The sequence below is a fragment of the Lissotriton helveticus genome, chromosome 4_1, assembly GCF_964261635.1.
Source record: "Lissotriton helveticus chromosome 4_1, aLisHel1.1, whole genome shotgun sequence".
In the NCBI taxonomy this organism is placed as follows: domain Eukaryota; kingdom Metazoa; phylum Chordata; class Amphibia; order Caudata; family Salamandridae; genus Lissotriton; species Lissotriton helveticus.
The window spans coordinates 362103830-362122710 of NC_136063.1; the positions used below are offsets into that span (position 1 = coordinate 362103830).

The 18881-nt window shown below is 43.4% G+C and overlaps 1 protein-coding gene across 1 annotated transcript in view; it reads right to left on the minus strand.

Annotated features, from left to right (window-relative positions):
- LOC144827999 (fibrocystin-L-like) overlaps positions 1-18881 on the minus strand; it is a 1093512-nt gene that overhangs the window by 16135 nt on the left and 1058496 nt on the right. The window contains exon 80 of the mRNA XM_078686146.1: positions 6589-6829. Coding sequence (XP_078542272.1) covers positions 6591-6829 — 239 coding nt within the window. The 3' untranslated portion in view covers positions 6589-6590. The remainder of the gene's footprint in view (positions 1-6588; positions 6830-18881) is intronic.

An 18881-nucleotide genomic window follows, 5' to 3' on the forward strand; every position in this document is an offset into this window, starting at 1 on the left:
TTATGGATTGTCTAAGCGCAGAGAGGGGGAGGGCTTTGGTGTAGAGCTGCCAACCAGTTGCCCATCCAGCGGCAGCAGATGCTGAGGGCTGGCTCTACCCCGGCTGGGGTAAGAGCTAGGGGGGTGGGGGGTGGTGGGGGGGTGTTCTCCGCACTCTGGGGGGTTGTGGGTGGGGGAGGTAAAATAAAAGGAAAAAAAAGTTTGCAGGCTGAGGGGGTGGAACTAAACAATGATATTGGAACCTTTTCTAAAGAAACTATTAGTACACAATACAGGAGACTAAGTCAATGCTTTGATAAATATAAGATAAACCTCGATAGTAAAGCTTTATTTCCTTTTCTTTTTTTGGGTTAAGTCAACATATAGATGTATGAAATAAAATGCCTAGCCTGGAACGTTGCTGGGCTAAATAGCAAGAATAAACGAATGCTGATAAAAGAAGAATTAAAATTACACAACTCACATGTAGCTCTTCTGTCCGAGACACACATCACAGGAAAGGATAGAAAACTACTTAACCATTTAGGATACGAAGTTATCATCAGTTCATCATATTGCCAACCTATTAGGGGAGTTGCTATACTTAAAGATAAACGATTTAAGGCTGAGACAATACAAACTTCTTGCGACAAAAACGGCAGATGGGCAATTGCTCAGATACGGTTGGAGAATGCTTACTATGTTTTGTGTGTGGTTTATGGAAGTAATGTAGATGAGCCTACTGTCTTTGACGAATTAAACATCAAACTTTTAGACTGGGAGGGAGAACTTATTGTTATGGGAGACTTCAACTGTATCATGGATTATAGAATAGACACTACCAGATCTGGGGGACATCAAAGAATGCACAAAACAAGGGCTTCTATACTGGATATGTGCTATATACATAACTTAAAAGATGCATGGAGATACTTATATGCTAGCAAGCCAGGATATACATATTACTCGGCACCCCATAAACTATGCTCAAGGATTGACATGGCATTTATAAGTGATAACCTGTTGAACACAAGCTCTATGATCTTACGCCCACGCATCTCCTCCGACCACAACGCTATAATTTTATCATTTAAAACAACAGAGCACAGAGCCACTTCTAGGCCTTTTTCCTTTCCAAGACACCTAATATCAGACACAGAATACATAACACAGTTAAAACTACATCTTACAGAATTCATAAATATAAACTCAAATACAGCATCACCGGCAATAATTTGGGATGCTTGTAAAGCCAGCATTAGAGGCTATACTCAAACTTATGTGATTAGACAGAATATAGAAATTAAAAAAAAGAATGAGACTTTGACGTCAAAGATAATTGCCCAAGAAGAACTTTTGTCATCATCCCTTCAGGCCAACTCGACATCAAGCACAGAAATAGGGCTTAAACTTACGACACTGAAGAATGAAGCAAAGTCTAAATTTATTAAAAAGAGCGTCAACAGCCTACATAAATTTAAAATAAATGAATATGAAGGCGGGGATAAAATTGGGAAAATTCTAGCGTATAAAACAGCGGAAGACAGAGCAGGTGCTACAATCACTAACATTCGGGGGAGAGGGAACAAAATATACAATAAACCCCAAGACATACTAGAACAATTCGCTGACTACTATAAGAATCTATATACTCCAGAAATAACCCCCAGCTTAGACGACATACAAAAATATACTGAAAAATATCTCATAGACACTCAAAATATCACTGAAATAGACTCACTGTCTGATGAGATAACTATGTTAGAACTTCATCAAGCCATCGCCCTATTACCCTCAGGAAAAGCAGCAGGGGAAGATACTATACCCTTAGAAATATACAAAATATGCTTAAAAGAGCTTGAACAATCCTTGCTAAAAGTAATTCAACATGTAGGCCTAGAAGGGAAAACACCACAATCCTGGAATAGGGCTAAAATAATATTTTTTCTGAAGAAGGACAAACCAAAAGAGGAGAGAGGGTCTTATCGCCCAATTTCGTTGATAAACACAGATGCAAAAATCTTTGCAAAAATCCTAGCTCTAAGACTGGCCCCCATCATGCCCATGATTATCCATCCGCAGCAACATGGCTTCATTACTGGGAGAGACACTACCATACACGTAAACACGGCCATAACAGCATTTGACGCTGCGGAGACCAACTCCACCCCACTCGGTATGATTTTGCTAGATGCTGAGAAAGCTTTCGACCGAGTGGGATGGGATTTTCTCTGGTGCGTACTATCTAAATTAAGGTTTGGCGGGGAATTTCTGAAATGTATCAAAGCACTATATGATAAACCAACTGCATTTACCAGCTATGGGGGGTTGGTATCTTCAGACTTCAGGATTTTAAGAGGAACTAGACAAGGCTGCCCTCTCTCACCTCTTTTATTTGCACTTTCTTTAGAACCTTTTTTGTTGGCTCTTCAATCCCAAACTCAGATTATACCGTTTAAATCAGGACACCAAGAATTAAAAATAACAGCATATGCTGACGACATAGCGGTTTACACGGAAGATGTAGTAGAGGCTCAAAAAGGAATAATTTTAGAAGCTGAGGAATATGGCAAAGTGGCGGGTTATAAATTAAACTTACAAAAAACACAAATAATAGTTAACTATGCCCCTCCTGTGGCGATGCCTGAGATACGCAAAATAGCCACTTATTTGGGAATAAAAATAACAGCTAATATACAAGACATTAATAAAATAAATTACGATGAATTAATCAAAACTACTAGACTACAGCTAAAGAAATGGCACAGGCTACCCCTCAATATAATTGGCAGAATAAATTTGATTAAAATGAAGGTATTACCTAAGTTTATATACTTATTCCGATCTATACCATTAGCACTAAATAATCAATTCTTTAAGAAGTTGGATGGAATATTCAGCAGCTTTATATGGGGTTATAAAAAGGCGAGAAGATCAATGAACTTTATGAAAAAAGACACATCCGATGGTGGGCTCAATTTTCCCGACTTTAAATTATATTTCTGGTCCGCCTTTACTAATCGGCTACGCTCATTACTCAATGAAGGAAGGGCTTTATTTTTTCACTCTTTTATGTTAAAATCTGATTCAAATCTATTCTTATTTAGAACGAACGATCCCAACTACTATAAGAGAGTCAAATTTAAGACAGCCAGAGATATAACAAAGATATGGGGCAATATCCTATCCTTCTGTGACACTAACTTTTTCCACTCGAACTTATCACTATGGGGAAACCCAGGCCTACCAAATATTTTTAATGATAACACTGGCCACCGATGGTCTAGACTAGGTATTAAAACCTTAGGGGACTTATATAATGCACAGGGTTTTATGGAATTCGACACTCTTAAACAATTATACAACTTACCTGAAAATATGAGATACAAATTCCTACAGATACACGATTTCCTGATCAATAAAAAACAAATCTTTGAAGTCCCAGAACCTCCAGAATCTGACATCTGGACTTGTTTATACTCATCAAAAAACAAATCTGTTATAAGCGAGACATACAGTACTCTTATCGCTATTAAACCTAACGATTGCAGCATACTGGCTGACAAATGGAGCAGAATACTGGGATTAAATATAACCTCCACACAGATAACAAACTCTTTAATGAATATTAACAAACGAGCAAGATCATCCAGCTTAAGACTTCAACAATTTAGAACAACATGCATGTTATATTATACCCCCGAAAAAATCTCTAAATGGTCTCATAACAACATTTAAAGTGATCGCACGAAGTGCCCTAAATGTTCTATGGAGGCGGCAGACCTGACACATATGCTGTTCTCATGCCCAAATCTGAAATTTTTTTGGTGCGAAGTTGAACATTTTTTGCATATGAAGCAGATACAGATACCAGCTCTAACAGCAGCATCAGTTCTATTAGATATATATATAGATCCACTTCCACATGCCGCCTTGATTACAATACTAATGTCCTGTGCTAAACTAACGGTGGCAAGAGCTTGGATCAGCCCAGAAACACCAACAATTTGGGACTGGTGGACACTGGTAACCGAAATACACTCAATGGAGTTTGCTTTAGCAAATATTAGGGGTACAAAAGCAATGAAAAATTATGAAAAAAACTGGGGTACTTTTATAGAACGCTGATATGATATCTCTGAAAAACTGTATTATTTGACAGCTGTTATTATATTTTGGAGATTGCTAACATGAAATTGCTACATCTGTTATGTATGATGGCCATTATATATATGTATTGTGTTTTATGTATTGCTATTACTCTTCTTTTTGTATTTTTCGTTCTCCTCTTCAGCCTGCTAACAATAAAAATCTTTAAAAAAAAAAAAAGAAATGTTAAATGCTCAAATGTGTTACATGTATTTAGTGTTTCTGGATGAAATAGTTTGTGAGATGGTGTAATTTTAAATAAATAGTTTGAATTTTCTTAGTGAAAAATGAAAGTGATTAGTTTAATTTGTCTGCTGATGGGGCTGGCATGAATTGTATAAGAGTACACATGTGTTTTGTGAGTAGATAGAAAAATAATGATGGGTTTGAATGCTATCCCATCATTTTTTGTGTGTTCGAATGCCGCCATAATTGTCCAAGGCTATTTCAAAGCATTGGTTCTGTGCTTCCTGTGCCACTGGAATGAAGCTGCACCCGTCAGAAAGAAGGCCAATTAGGCCGAAACGGATCTTCGTTTGCTTCTGTTCCAGTTCAGAGAGAGGACCTGCCTTGCCAGTCTGGCTTGGACTGTTCTTATTAGAACAGGACCAAGGCTGATTTGCATATGGGCAAGAGAAGGATGAGTAGAATTGCTACCCTGAGAAACTGTCAGATGTGAAAGCATTCCTCCCATTACATGTTGTGTGTTATATTGAAAAGATTGCCAGAAAAAGTCATGGTCAACTCACAATTCATTTTTAAGTACTACAACATCAATTTTTGTGGTTGAAAAGCCAAGATTTTTTGAATCACAAGATTTGTATTTGTATAAATGTTTTGTACAGTGGGCCATTTTTCCTTAAAGGAGCATAGCTACATTTGTACTTATGTCAGATCCTTGTATCATGATACTGTCATAAGACAGTGCCAGATCTTATTCCAAAAAGTCACTTCAAATCTAACAACAGAAAGTGCTCGATGGGTGTGGTTGCTCTGTTAATGCAAATAACCAATATCTCGGTTGATGTGTAATGGTTTGGTGTATAATAAAACACATAAATATCAATTTATGTGCACGTCAAGTATAGGTAATCACAGGTACTGTCCTGTTGAGTACCTGGTCAATAACCATACTCTTGAAAAAAATTAGACAAAAATACATTAGGGTGAATCCTCCAGGGTTAATTATATGTCTGCTTACCCTCTAGAACTAGCACTAGTACACTACTTAAAATATCGCTCTGGAAATGTTTCCAGAACATAACCCATTTCAATTTTCAGTTTTTTGTGAAGGAACTGAATTGTCAACCTTGTATTTTGGTGGAAGTTGCAACCTAGAAGGATCAGATTTGGGGGCCGATTATGATGGCGGACGGACCTGAGTCCGTCCGCCATTATAGAGTAGGAGGGAACCTCCGCATTGCTTGCGGAGTTCCCTCCTGTGCAATTAGGATGTGACCGCCACCCTGGCGGTCACATCCTCTATTTTTACCATTGCGGTGGGTGCTGCTTCAAGCTGCATCCGCCGCAATAGTAAAAATGCATACATTGCATTTATGGTGCCTGCCGATTTCTGCATACAAATGCAGGGGGGTACCATAGGTACCCCCCATGTGCACCTCCCACCCCCCCATCACCCAGGGGGCCCGCAACGGGCCCCCGCAGTGAAGTTACACATGCTTTTCCACGGCAAAAAACCCGCCGCGGAAAAGCATTTTTTACAGCCCATCCTAATATGGCGGACGGTGTCTGAGAGACACCGCCACCATATTAGAGCTTTTCCGCCGCGGTTGTAAGCCAACCGCGGCGGAAAAGCTGCGGACGGAAACCAGGACCCACCAGCCATCCTAATGTGGCGGTGGGTCTTTGGTGGGTCCGCTGCGGTTTTTTCGCATCCTCCGGGCCGACGGTGGATTCCGCCGGCCCCGAGGATGCAGAAAAACCACAATCGTAATAGGCCCCTTTAAGTGCACCTTTCCAATGAGCCACGCTATATCTAGCTTAATTCTTCTTTAAATGCAAGAACTGGTTTTGCCTCAAAGTCCGATCTGAAAAGCTGAAAATGTTTACCTTCATTTCTTATGTAAACAAAGCAAAAGTAACATAACGCTAGTTAAGTTCGTGCTGTACACTGATACAAAATCTTAGCAGGGAACAAATAGTGTTTGCTCTGTTTGGTCTGATAATGTATATAACTTCCCAAACCCAAAAGTCATCACTCACATCAGCAAAACAGCAGAATAATTTAAAAAAAATGCATTTTGGAATACATTTAAAAAAACTAAAAATCTAGCACGAAAATGTATTTTAGACTCTTTCATCATCTGTTCATCCACTGCTTAGTTCTTAATATCTGCTACAGTAAGTGGCAAAATATGCAACAGGCTAATTTTTGATTTTACAGTTTTTTTGATTTTATAGTTTTCACGCAACATATACCTGAAAAGAAATGTCACACACCTTCAGAATGTTCTTAGCCACAATCCAAAGACAAGGGCCAACACCTGGAAGGTAAGACCACTTCTGACTCCTGAGGCAGAACTGGACGCGTCGGCGATAGGTATTGCTATGGTTTTCTTTGTTGTCGTTGATGCTGTTGATGATGTTGCTGCTGCTGTTGGTACTGCTGAGGTTTTCGGATCAAAGTTTCTAGTTTGTGCTAACACATTGTTCAATGAAAATTCGATTTTATAATTGGTTCCTGAAAAATAATGCAGACATACCATTAGAAGTCAAACAGAAGAGACTGCAGCAACCATTTTCAAAAGTAACCAGGAACATAAGCATAAGGACAGGAGTGCCCTAAGTGTGTCTACTCCAGCATAAAGCTTGATGCACTGTTTAAACAGCACTGTTTAGAAATACCTGTAGTGCATAGCTAACAGTAAACAGAAAGGTATTTCCTGGCATTTAAAGCAGTGCAGGAAAACGAACCCTCATACACAGTTTAAGAGATTACACAGATCATTTAGACGACAGGAGCTATTCAGGTAAAGACCTCACATCTCCATAAAATCAAGCCTAACTGAAGGCTAATGTGCGTACATCAGTTTAATGCAACTTCCTAAATAGTTCAGTGTACAGAATGGATTTGTTTACCATTTTTGATGTAGGACTGCTCACCACTAATCCTTTCACAATTATGGCGTTACATACCATGCATTTAACTCCACCATGATTTTGTAATAGCTAGTGGTGTATTGAGTGTGTACAAGACAAGCCTGCGAAGTGGACTCTTAACGTGTAAACATACATTTCAGCTTATACATTAGCTACGTATGTGTAATTTAACACCGGCTACAAATATACAAGGGAAATGTATGATATTCAAAAATAAAGCTGACTTACCCCTTATTTTCCTACCATAGGCATGTGCTTTGTCCATATTTTGTAACCCAGGCTTGCTGAAGTGTAGACAATTATAAAATGTTCATTTTATTTTAGTTATATTTTTTCTTCTCAATAAACCACTTTTCCACTACGCTTTTCTTCATCAACCCTGTGATTTTTGCATTGATTGGTGGATGTCACCTCGCATTTCATCTCACTTAGGCCAAGTCTCTTTAGGTGTAACTTAGGTGTTCTTCTTTATATATAGCACATCAATTGAAAAACATTACGGCTTCCCCCAAAGTTTACTGTTTTTGAGTATTCCTAAAATTTGCATTTGATGCCCTTGATCAAAAATAAATATTTTCATGGTTACATCCCTTGTACCCCCACGATCTTCACACGTATCCCCATCTTACTAATATGTTAGGAAAACCGAATTTAAGACATCTGATTAGAGAAAGCACTCATATTCAATTCCATATGCTATATTGTTAATTAAAAGACTGCCAGGCAGATTTACAACAAAGTAATGCAGCGCGGTGCAGAAAGTCATTTTACTGTGCCGTGCTGTGTTAGTTTGGAAAGCACAGAGATGCAACATATTTTCAAGTATATGTTGCATCTCTGTGCTTCCCCTGCGCTGGCACACAAACTGCAGCCATACGCCGGCGCAGGCACCCTTGTACCATGGTGCAAGGATGCCTGCGTCGTGGGGAGATTGCTTTTGTGCCGGAAGAGGCACCTTCCTGCACAAAAACAATCACAAGAGGCTTTTTCCTCTTTTAATGCATGCTGTGGAATGCATCTAGGGTGGCGTAGCATTCACACGCATCTCTAGAGTTACGATTTCTCATACATCTGGAGACGTGCTTGTTCCATGGGTGTTGCGTGGGAACACCCACCGCAACACCCATGGACACCCCCTTTCATGCACAGTGCTGCACGTGAAGGGGCCATATTTACAAGGAGAGGAAAAGTCACGCAAATTGTAAATATGGAGGAGCCCCCTTCGCCACCAGTAAGTCACAAAATGTGACGTAGTGGTAACGCACGGGGCTTGTAAATCTGCCCCAATGTATGGATGTCTAATACTCAACTTACGGTCTTTTATTGCTAGAATGACTGTTACGTAGGCTGTGACTTGGTTAGAGATTTAATACTAGTCACAATAAATAAGAGTCTGCTTTAGAAGGGTTACTGGGCTGCAACACCTAATTCTATGCCTTGAACCAATTAAAAGTATACTATCTCAGCGTATGTGCAGGATCCCTGGAACATGTCTGCAAAGAGGTAGTCCATTGTGCCTTTTGCTTAAATGGTGTAAATACGTTCAGAAGTTCCTGTGAAAACCACAATGCAAAGGACATATATATCTATGGCCGCGCAGGATCCGTGCAACCTGCCGAGCACGAGCTGTATGCTAATTTGCTGTCAACACTCCAAACCAGGAAGTGTTGGCAGCCATCTTGTGCCTTGGTAGAATCGAAGCACAAGAAACCTAAATAAAAAACACACAAAACGCAAAAAGGGGGCAGGGTAGAAACTCCCTGACCCCTAGACCTGTTCAGGGGGTCCCACAAGGGCCCCAAGGCCCCCAAAAATATATTTTTTATTAAAAGAAAATCGCCAAAATCCACGCAGGATGCGTGGACCTTGCCGATAAATAAAAAAACTGAAGCGCTTCTTTGGTAATTGGCCCCCGGGGGGCCTAATCCCGGGGGCAATACTTATGTAAAGGGGGCCCAGAGGGGCCCCGGGGACTGCCACCCCTGGGGCTTTTTTTAATTGTGTGCAGGGGGCTCTCTGCCCCCCCAGTCCCGGGGACCGCCACCCCCCAGGGCTTCTTTTAAGTGTGTCGGGGGCTCCCAGGCACCTCAGCCCCAGGGACCACCACCCCCAGGGCTTTTTTTAATTGTGTGCAGGGGGCTCTCAGGCCCCCCCAGCTCCAGGGATTACCACCCCCGGGGCTTCTTTTAATTGTGTGGGGGCTCCCAGCCCCAGGGACCGCCACCCCCAGGCCTTCTTGTAATTAGGTGGGGGCTCTCAGGCCGCCCGTGCCCTGGGGACCACCACCCCAAGGGCTTCTTGAAATTAGGTGGGGTGCTCTCAGGCCCCCCCAGCCCCTGGGACTGGGTTGCCCAGTGATGTCATCAGTGATGTCACTGACCATATCATGAATGAGGTAATATGTGACATCATCAGCAGTGGATTGCGGGCGCGCGAGTTATAGTTAGCAGAACTAACTATAACGGAAGAATTTCAATGGTTTTGTACGAGTGAAATGTCCAGCTAACTATACCACCCCTAAAACCTATGGTTTTTTCAGTGAAAATATATATACATATATATATATATATTTATATATTCACACGTTTCAGGGACGTTATAGTTAGTTGGACATTTCAGTTGTACAAAATCAGAGAAATTCGGTAGATATAGTTAGTTGAGGTAACCATAACTTGCGCCCCCGCAATGCACTGATGATGATGTCACATATTACATCACTCATGACATGGTCAGTGACATCACTGATGACATCTCAAATGACATCACTGACGCCATCATCCAGTGACTGAATGATTCTAAAAAGTTTAAATATGTTTTATATATATATATATATATATATATATATATATATATATATATATATATATATATATATATATGCCAAGGTGTATTGAAGAATGAGTGGGTGTATGCGTTACTGTATGGATGATTTAGTAGGTGCGTGACTGGCTGTATAAGTGATTAAACGTGTCTTACTGAATGCCTGGGTTAGTGACTAAACTGTGTGAATGCCTGTATCAGTCTCAGTTGGTGTGTAAGCAGCTGCATGGGTTGGTGATGAGTAGCTAAATGAGTGTCTATATGGGTTATTGATTGATTGTCTGAGTGTCTGAGTGAGAAGGTAAGAGTTATGTGACTTTGTGCATAGATGTGTGAGTAGGTGATTCACTGGGTGTATGGGTTCAAGAGTGTGTCTGTGAAAGGCTGTATGGGTGAGTGAGTGTGTTTATGGGTGTAGTGGTGAGTGTTTAGATGTCTCAGTGGCACATGTGTGAGTAACTACATATGTGAAAGGCAGTATGTGTGAGTGTTGGACTACATAAATGACTGTATGTGAGTGAGTGTGTGCTTGTGTCAGTGATTGTATAAGAGAGTAAGGGCCAGCTGTAGGTAAGTTCCATTTACCGATTCTAAAATACCCAATTTTACCGATTTGGTATTTCAGAATCGGTAAATGGTATGTAGGTAAGTATCCGGTAAAGTTTACCGAATCGGTAATATTCGGTAATTACCGATGCGGTAAATACGGAATCGGTAATTCCTATTCATTCCTAAATGAATGGGAATTACCGAATCGGTAAATACCGATTCGGTAATGGGGGAACACATTCTAACGTGACAGGGTGTCATATTAACACCCTGTTGCACCCCTGAATAGTGCATGGGTGCACATGTGGCACACATACATGCCCTAAGTGCATGTATGTCTGCCACATGGCACTTTTGAAAAAGCACAAATTTGCTTTTTCAAAGGTTTTCGATATTTACCACCAACTTTTATTTGGTGGTAAATACCGAATCCTTAACCATGCGATGCACTCATTTGAGTGCTCTCTACATTTCAGATTCGATAATTTACCAATTCGGTATTTTAAGGAATTGGTCATTTACCGATTCCTTAAATTACGATTCGGTAAATTATTGAATCTGAAATGTAGCCACCTACATCTCAATAACCTAATACCGGTCGGTAATTCAGTAATTTCGGCCGTTACCGACCGGTATTGGGCCACCTACATCTGGCCATAAGTATGTGTTAGTATCTGTATGAATAAGTTAGGTGGTGTGCGAATAATTGCGTATGTGAGAAAGTGTTATTGGCCATGTCATGAGTGATGTAATATGTGACGTCATCAGCAGTGTATTGCGGGGGCGCAAGTTATAGTTACCTCCACTAACTATAACAGCAGAAATTCAGGTTTTGTTTGACAGAAATGTCCAACTAACTATAACGTCCTTGAAACCTGTGTTTTTTTCAGTGAATGTCTAAGGTTTTTTTAAATGCTAATTTCTAACTATAACATCCCTGAAACCTATGTTTTTTTGTGAATTTCAAAGATTTTTTAAATGGCTAATTTCTAATTATAATGTTCATTAAACCTATGTTTTTTTCAGTAATTTTAAATTATCATCCCATTCTCAACCTGGTGAAAACTGCCAATATTGCAAGTTTTCCAGTATAGCGTCCGCAAAAATCATTGCCACAAAGGAGAGAGACAACTAACGCTAATGATATGCAGAGTAGGCGTTCCTGTGCAAAAATAACATGAAACCACCACTTCCCGATATTTTCAACGGCCAGCCAAATCTGCGATGCACTCCAAAAACAGGTGAAAAGCCGCGTTAGCAGTAAAAACTTAACAGCTGCCTTTTATTGGTGTAAAGCAGGACGACTACCTACAGAATGAAAGGGAGCCCAGTTCAGAACACCATCTGAAGACCAACACATGTCATAGAGCTACTGATCATGCATCTCCGACACCCAGGGAAGCCACAACACCCACCGCCACCAACCCCAGGACCTCCCCCCACTACTACCAGGACACAGGATCTTACCAAAACCGCATGGCCCCTCAGCCATACAATAGCTGAATGTTGGGAGATGTGGCCACCAAGTAATGTAATGTAATGTAAATTGGCATTTCTTAAGCGCAAACTGTCACTCCGCAATGAGTATCCTGGCACTGAGGAATAGACCATGAGAGAGGGTCCTATGACATACCAGCTTGTGTTCCGGTTAGATTAGTGCAAGGCAGCAGACATCAGAAATGTTGTATATCCATGTCTTCAATGCCGTCCTAAATTGGGATTCAGTTTTCTGTAATCTTAAGTTGATTGGAAGTGTGTTCCAGGCGTTGGACCCCAGGACGGCAACAGTTTTCCCTCCTTTTGTTATCCGTCTGAAGGTGGGATGTTTCAGGAGGTTGGCTGTGGATGACCTAAGAGTCCTGGTGGTGGTATATGGGGAGAATCTTGCAGAAAGATACTTAGGTCCTAGATTACGCATGGCTCTATAAGTGATTAAAAGAATTTTAAAAAGGATTCTTTAATGAATCGGAAGCCAATGCAGAGCTTTAAGCGTCGCTGGTGCAGACGATCTGCGTGGAAGCCCCAGGACAAGGCGTGCTGCCGCATTTTGAACCACTTGCAATTGTTTATTATGATTTTATTTGCTCCGGCAAGGAGGCTGTTGCAGTAGTCCAAGCACGAGAGAATTAGGGCCACTGCTATGTGTGAAGGACGCAAGTCACCCATCAATAACAATGCACACAATGCCAAGTGTAGCGGTGATGTGGCAGACCTCACTATGCAGATCACAGACCTTTCCATGAGTACATATACTGCTGTTGCTTGTAGTGTTGTGGACAGTTGACGCAACCATGTTACCTCAGGCAGTGGGGAAGAGTTCGGTCATGTAGCTGAGTCACCCCCCGTAAGCGGAAGCGGAAGTGGAGTGGGCTGATCCAACGTACGCCACTCCAGCGTAGGAGTGTGAATAAATAGGCCAGGGCTCTGGGTGTGGTTGACTTCTGAGAAGGCCAATGCGTCTGCCAGAGCGGCAGCCCTCACCCTGCCACAAGGTCACCGCCGTGACTCCTTGACACAGGCCCTTGCAAACACAGCGACACAGCACTGCAGAGTTATGTCTGTACAGACTACTGCCTTTGATGTACACTGCAGACAGCAGGGCTCACAATTCAGATCGAGTCGCGATTGCAGATGATGCAGTCCAGTAGTCAACAGACATTGCTACCAGTGCGGTCGCCCGGACCACGCATCATCACTGGCTGAGCACACGCTGAGTGCTCCAGGTACCACTAACTATGTGCAGCTCAAGTCTACGCCCCGTGGCTGTAGGCCCTTCCTGGCCGCTGCCTCCGGCCTCCACTGCGGTCAGCAGGGCTCACAATTCAAGATTAGTACCAATGCAAATTGTGTAAGAGAATGCAATCGGTTAAGAATACCAAATGCTCCCAATCTGTGCAGCTCAATTCAATGCCACGTGGCTGTGGGCCTTTGCTGACCGCTGCCTCCCGCCTACACTGCAGTCAGTAGGGCTCACTATTCAAATTCAGTCTTGTTTCATTAATTTCAGAGTCCAGTAGGGAACTAACTACAAGGTCCCTGAAACCTACATATTTCGATAATGTAGTCCATACATATTTCATCTGTTGTTCCATATGCTCACACTGTGGTCAGCAGAGCTCACAATTTGAATTCAGTCTTGATTTATTAATTGCAGAGAGAATTGTACTCTATGGGCCAGATGTAGGTAATTCATATTTACCGACTCTTAAATACCAAATTTTACCGATTCGGTATTTAAGAGTCGGTAAATATGAAGGGGGGAGATGTAGGTATTACAGATTCTGTAAATACCGAATCGTTAAGATTCGGTATTTACCGAATCTGTAAATACCGAATCGATATTGCCCATTGATTCCTATGGGCCTTGAAACCCATAGGAATCAATGGGCAATACCGATTCTGTAATTACAGAATCGGTAAATACCGAATTTGGCAAGGGTGCACACCTGAATTCGGTATTTTAACACCCAATTGGATTGGGTTGTAAAATCCGAATCTTTTAGGGCCTTTGGGACTCAGAAGAGTCCCACCTACATCTGGAAGGTACCGAATCGGTAAAAATACCGAATCGGTATTTTACAGATTCTGTAAATTTACCGATTCGGTAAATTTACAGAATCTGTAAAATCTGGCCCCCTACATCTCAAGATGCCAAATACCGGTCGGAAATGGCCGAATTCGGCCGTTTCCGACCAGTATTTGCCACCTACATCGGGCCCTATGTCCTCAGATTTTGTCAAGAGGAAGTGACAAAAAGCATTCCTCGATTTCTGAGCTGACTACTGCTTTCGATCTACACTGCGGAAAGTAGGGCTCACAATTCAGATTGAGTTGCTATTGCAGATGACGCAGTCCAGTAGGCAGCAGACATTGCTACCAGTGCAGCCCCCCCGGACCACGCATCATCGCTGGCTGTGCACATGCTAAATACTTCTGATGCCCTTACCTCAGTGCACAACTCATGGACCCTTTATGATAGAATCTTTTGTGTATGATTTCAGATCTGCTGCCCCTATCTCAGAACACCAGAAGTCATGGACCCTTTACGATAGAATCATTTGTATATTATTTTACATCTGTTGCCCCTACCTTAGTGCAGCACAAGTCGTAGACCCTTTATGATTGAATCTGTGTGTGTGGTCCGATAATTAATGTTGTACTTGTTACCAGCACTAACCATTCCCCGAGGGCTGACTTACACTCACCCCACAGGCATCCAGCACAGACATCACTAGACATCTGACCCTGGTAATAAAAAGGGGCCGAGCGGACGTGCCCGTACCCAGTTCCACTATCTATCTAACTGTTTCCGTATGTTTATTATGTAAGCATGAAGCTGCCCCTGGGCCCTACCTTATTACATTGTGCTGTGGACAGCGCATGGAGCCATGTAACCTCTGGCAGTGGGGAAGACTTCAGTTATGTAACTTTATCTGGGTCATTTTATAAGTACATAGGTAGAGACTGGATCATTAGAGTACTGCAAGTAGAGTGTATAGCGAATTTATAAGTGGTTGGGAATTGGCTGAGTGATTGGATAAGTACATATGTTGGTGGAGCCTAACCCCCGAGCATGAGCTTGTCTCTAATTGGCTGCCTACCATGTGCCAAAAACCGAAATGTGGGCTTTGCATGGCCCTGCATTGCTACAGCTGCAACACTCCACTGAATGTGCAATAAACATTCATATCCACACGGATATGTCATGTCCACGATCTTTCATGTGTGTAAGTATGGATGAATGTAGGGTCAGTGATTCCCCCTACCTTCCATGTTGGCCATGTTGTGGGACTGGATCACTGGCTGACACATTGGCGCCTGCGGCCCGGGTGGCGGCAACACTACAACAGAGACACCCGCATCAGTTGATTCCTCATACAGCCCAGGATAGAACCACGCCCAGAGCTCCAGAGTCATTGTTCACAGCCTCACGCAGGACTGTAATACGCCAGGCCAGCCCACTCAGCTTATGCTTACAGGGTGGAACAACAACGCTACTTGTCCCAGGTCTTCCCTGTAGTGATCAGCTGATCACAGTTGTCAGCATGCCACAGCCACTCCTTCATGGCTGGTTTACACCCACACCACACCCATGCAGCACAGGCGTCACAGAACATGCGACCCTGCCAATAAAAAGGGTTGGGCGCACGTGCTGGAGGCCATTTCCATTCTCTCCCATGACATGAAGTATTCAGAGTTGGTGAAAGCCGAGGCCCTTTGCCCGAGACAGGCCTCCCGCCATGAGGCGATGACTTGAGTTCCACTGAGTTAGTGCCACCAGACCTGAGCGGGTGTGCAGCCTGCGATGATGGTTGGCCTCGATACACCATCCTGGCAACCAAGACCCGATTTGAATGGTGAGCTTGGCTGGTCCACATGTACGCCAAAGGCAGCTGGCTGGCTGTACAGACATGACTCCTCGGCACAGTGCAGCAGGATGTGCTGGGGGCCTGTGCTGCGGAACCAAGTGATGGCTGGGAAGGTTGCTTCCGCATGTGGTGGGCCCTCTTGGACACACAACGGTGGCAGAAGGTGAGCAGAGAGGCTTGTTTGCACAGCAGCGGGCAGTCACCTCTGGGTGGTGGGAGTGGTTGCTGTGAGGCAGCCTGGGTGCACAGGGGTGGGCAGACACCTCTGGGCGGCAGGAGTGGATGGGGTGCAGCAGCCTGGGTTCGCAGGAGTTGGGACAGCGATGAAGGCATGTGCAGTTGTATGTACTCTACCATTACTGTTTCAGATGAGTGAGCTTGAGGGCTGCAGTATGTCCCGGCATGTGGTTGAAGACACACCGGTGGTGGAAAGGTGAGCTGTGAGGGTTTTGTCCACAGTGTTGGCACTCTCTCTCCCTCTCCATCTCTTCCTTTTTCTCTCTCACACTCTTTCTCTCTTTATCTCTCTCTTCCTCTCTCTCTCAGTCTTTCTGTCTTTCTCTCTGTCTTCCTCTCTCTCACTCTTTCTCTCTTTTTCTATGTTTCCTCTCTCTCACTCTTTTTTCTTTCTTTCTCTCTCTCTCTCTCCTTTGATGGGCACATAACACACAATCTTATCTTGCTTTTTTGTCTTACAAGCTGTGATTCACAGATTGTCGGCCGGCACTCTCATGGTGTAGTTCGAATGCCGCAGGACATTCCGGAATTGGCATTACAATGCTGTGCTGTACGACTGCACGGTATACAATAGCGCACCGTACAAAAGTGTGGGGGCTTGTGGGAGGGAGGAGCTGATGTTTGGCAACGTAACACACAGTGAACCCGCCCATGTGCCACGTGCTGGGCACCTCATCCATGATGACCACAGTCGCAGACATCCCACAACACCCACGACCGGCCTTTGTACACATCCTGTATGAATACAGCGTGGTTTTCACTTCTATGCTCGTACAGTGGTGTGATGTTGCCTGGTTGTGTGACTTATGCTCCTTGTTGGTGTGGTTCATTTTGGCCATTCTTTGCCAATACTTGAGCTGTACTTCATTGTACATGGGTGCCATTGTGCCCATCTCCTCCTGTCCCCCACTCTCTGCTTCTTCCTCTTGCTTGTGTTGTTTCTATAATTTTGTTCCTCCATACATAAATACAAGTAAAGAACAAATTAGAATACTTACTTGATTCTTTTACGTTTCAAAACTTCTCTCTACTAGTTTCTTCTTAATGTTCAATATAAACAGTTTTTTTTCATATTCAACGACACATCGAAGTCAGCAGTGCAACGTATTCATTCAACACACTTTCTAGAACATTCTACAACACGTGCAGGTTAAAAGTTCATCAATTTTTTTAATCCTAATGATATTTTTTTGTAACATTTTCTCGAACATTTAATGGCACGTGCAGGTTAAAAGTTCACAATTGTTTTAAGTTTGAACAGTGCCTTCCAAATGCAAAAAACAGGGGTGGTTGAGTTGAGCAAATTTTATTCTATAATATGTACTCCACGTTCAAACTGCTTTTTCTGAACCAATCACAAACATGCTTTTCCACAAAACGAATGTCCACGCTACTTTTAAAAACAATGTTTTTCATCTCCCAATCAGGTATCGTTTTGTATGTAAAAAAAACTAGTTCCCCATCTTTAAACATATGTCTTATTCTATGAAGGAACTGCATTAGCTAAAGATATCTTTCCATACCTTTCAGCCATACCTTCAGAATACTAGTGTGGATCACAGGACATAGCTATGTTTTCTGGTGCAAGAGGTATGTAGAACAGAGACGTATTGACTAAGACTTAGGTTTACAAAATGTGAACATTAAATGGTTTGCACAGAGAGGATTGAAGTGGCACCAATTGTTGCCTTTAGTTAAAACATGTAACACCTTTGGACAATTGATGTTACTTTTGCCTCAAACTGTCTTTGTATATTCCAATATATGCCAAAGACAGAAGTGGAAATGGTCAAAACAATTTTGTCCTTGAAATGAAAAATCTAGGAAGAAAGTCAATAAGCTGTGTCTGCATACCTCTTAGATCACAAATTGGGGTCCATTTACAACAACAACATATGTTTTTGGGGAGGAGCCAAGCTCGCGTCCGAGATGGCCGCGTTTTAGCTCGGCTCCGTTCGCTTTCCTGTCTGGAACGTCTATCCTGTGTTTTATCCTGCCCCGGGAAGTATTCTTTGATAGACTATGGAACTACGACATTTCACAGGCACTTACCGTTTGATCCGTTTGTTCCTGGGTGCCGCGGATCCTGAGCTGCGCCCTTGTCTGCTTCGGGGCCTCCGGAGCGAGCGGGCCTGACACTCCTTGGCGGCGCCCGGGCGGGACGGTGCGCTGTGGCCGGCCCTTGGTGGCGGTGTGGGTTCGGTCGGTGAGGCCAATGTGCAATTAGACCGGTGACGGCTATCCGGGCCTGGTCCGACGGTCCTGCGGCCTGGTGTTGGGGCGCTGCCTTCCATGGACGGGGTTGACCGTGTATGTGGCTCGTCTCCCCTTTGTTCTCCGGTCCGGCCATTTTGAGTCCCTCCGCCCGGACTCGGAGAACGGAGCCGGTGGCGTGTGGGGAGCCGGCGACCCGCCTTCTTCTGGTGGCCCCCCTTCCTGCTCTGGTGGTGCCTCTGCTGGTGGTCGGCTGTATCCTGTTTGCCCCGCTGGTGTCCGGACGGGGGTCGGAGTTTGCCACGGCCCGCCGGGCTTCTAAAATGGCGGCCGGCCCCATGTCTCTCGGCCTGGCCGAGACTGGCGACGCTGGTCCGCCGCATGGCACGTTTGCTGAATACCGTAAAGGTGAGCCTACGCTTGGCGACATCCTCGCCGCCCTGC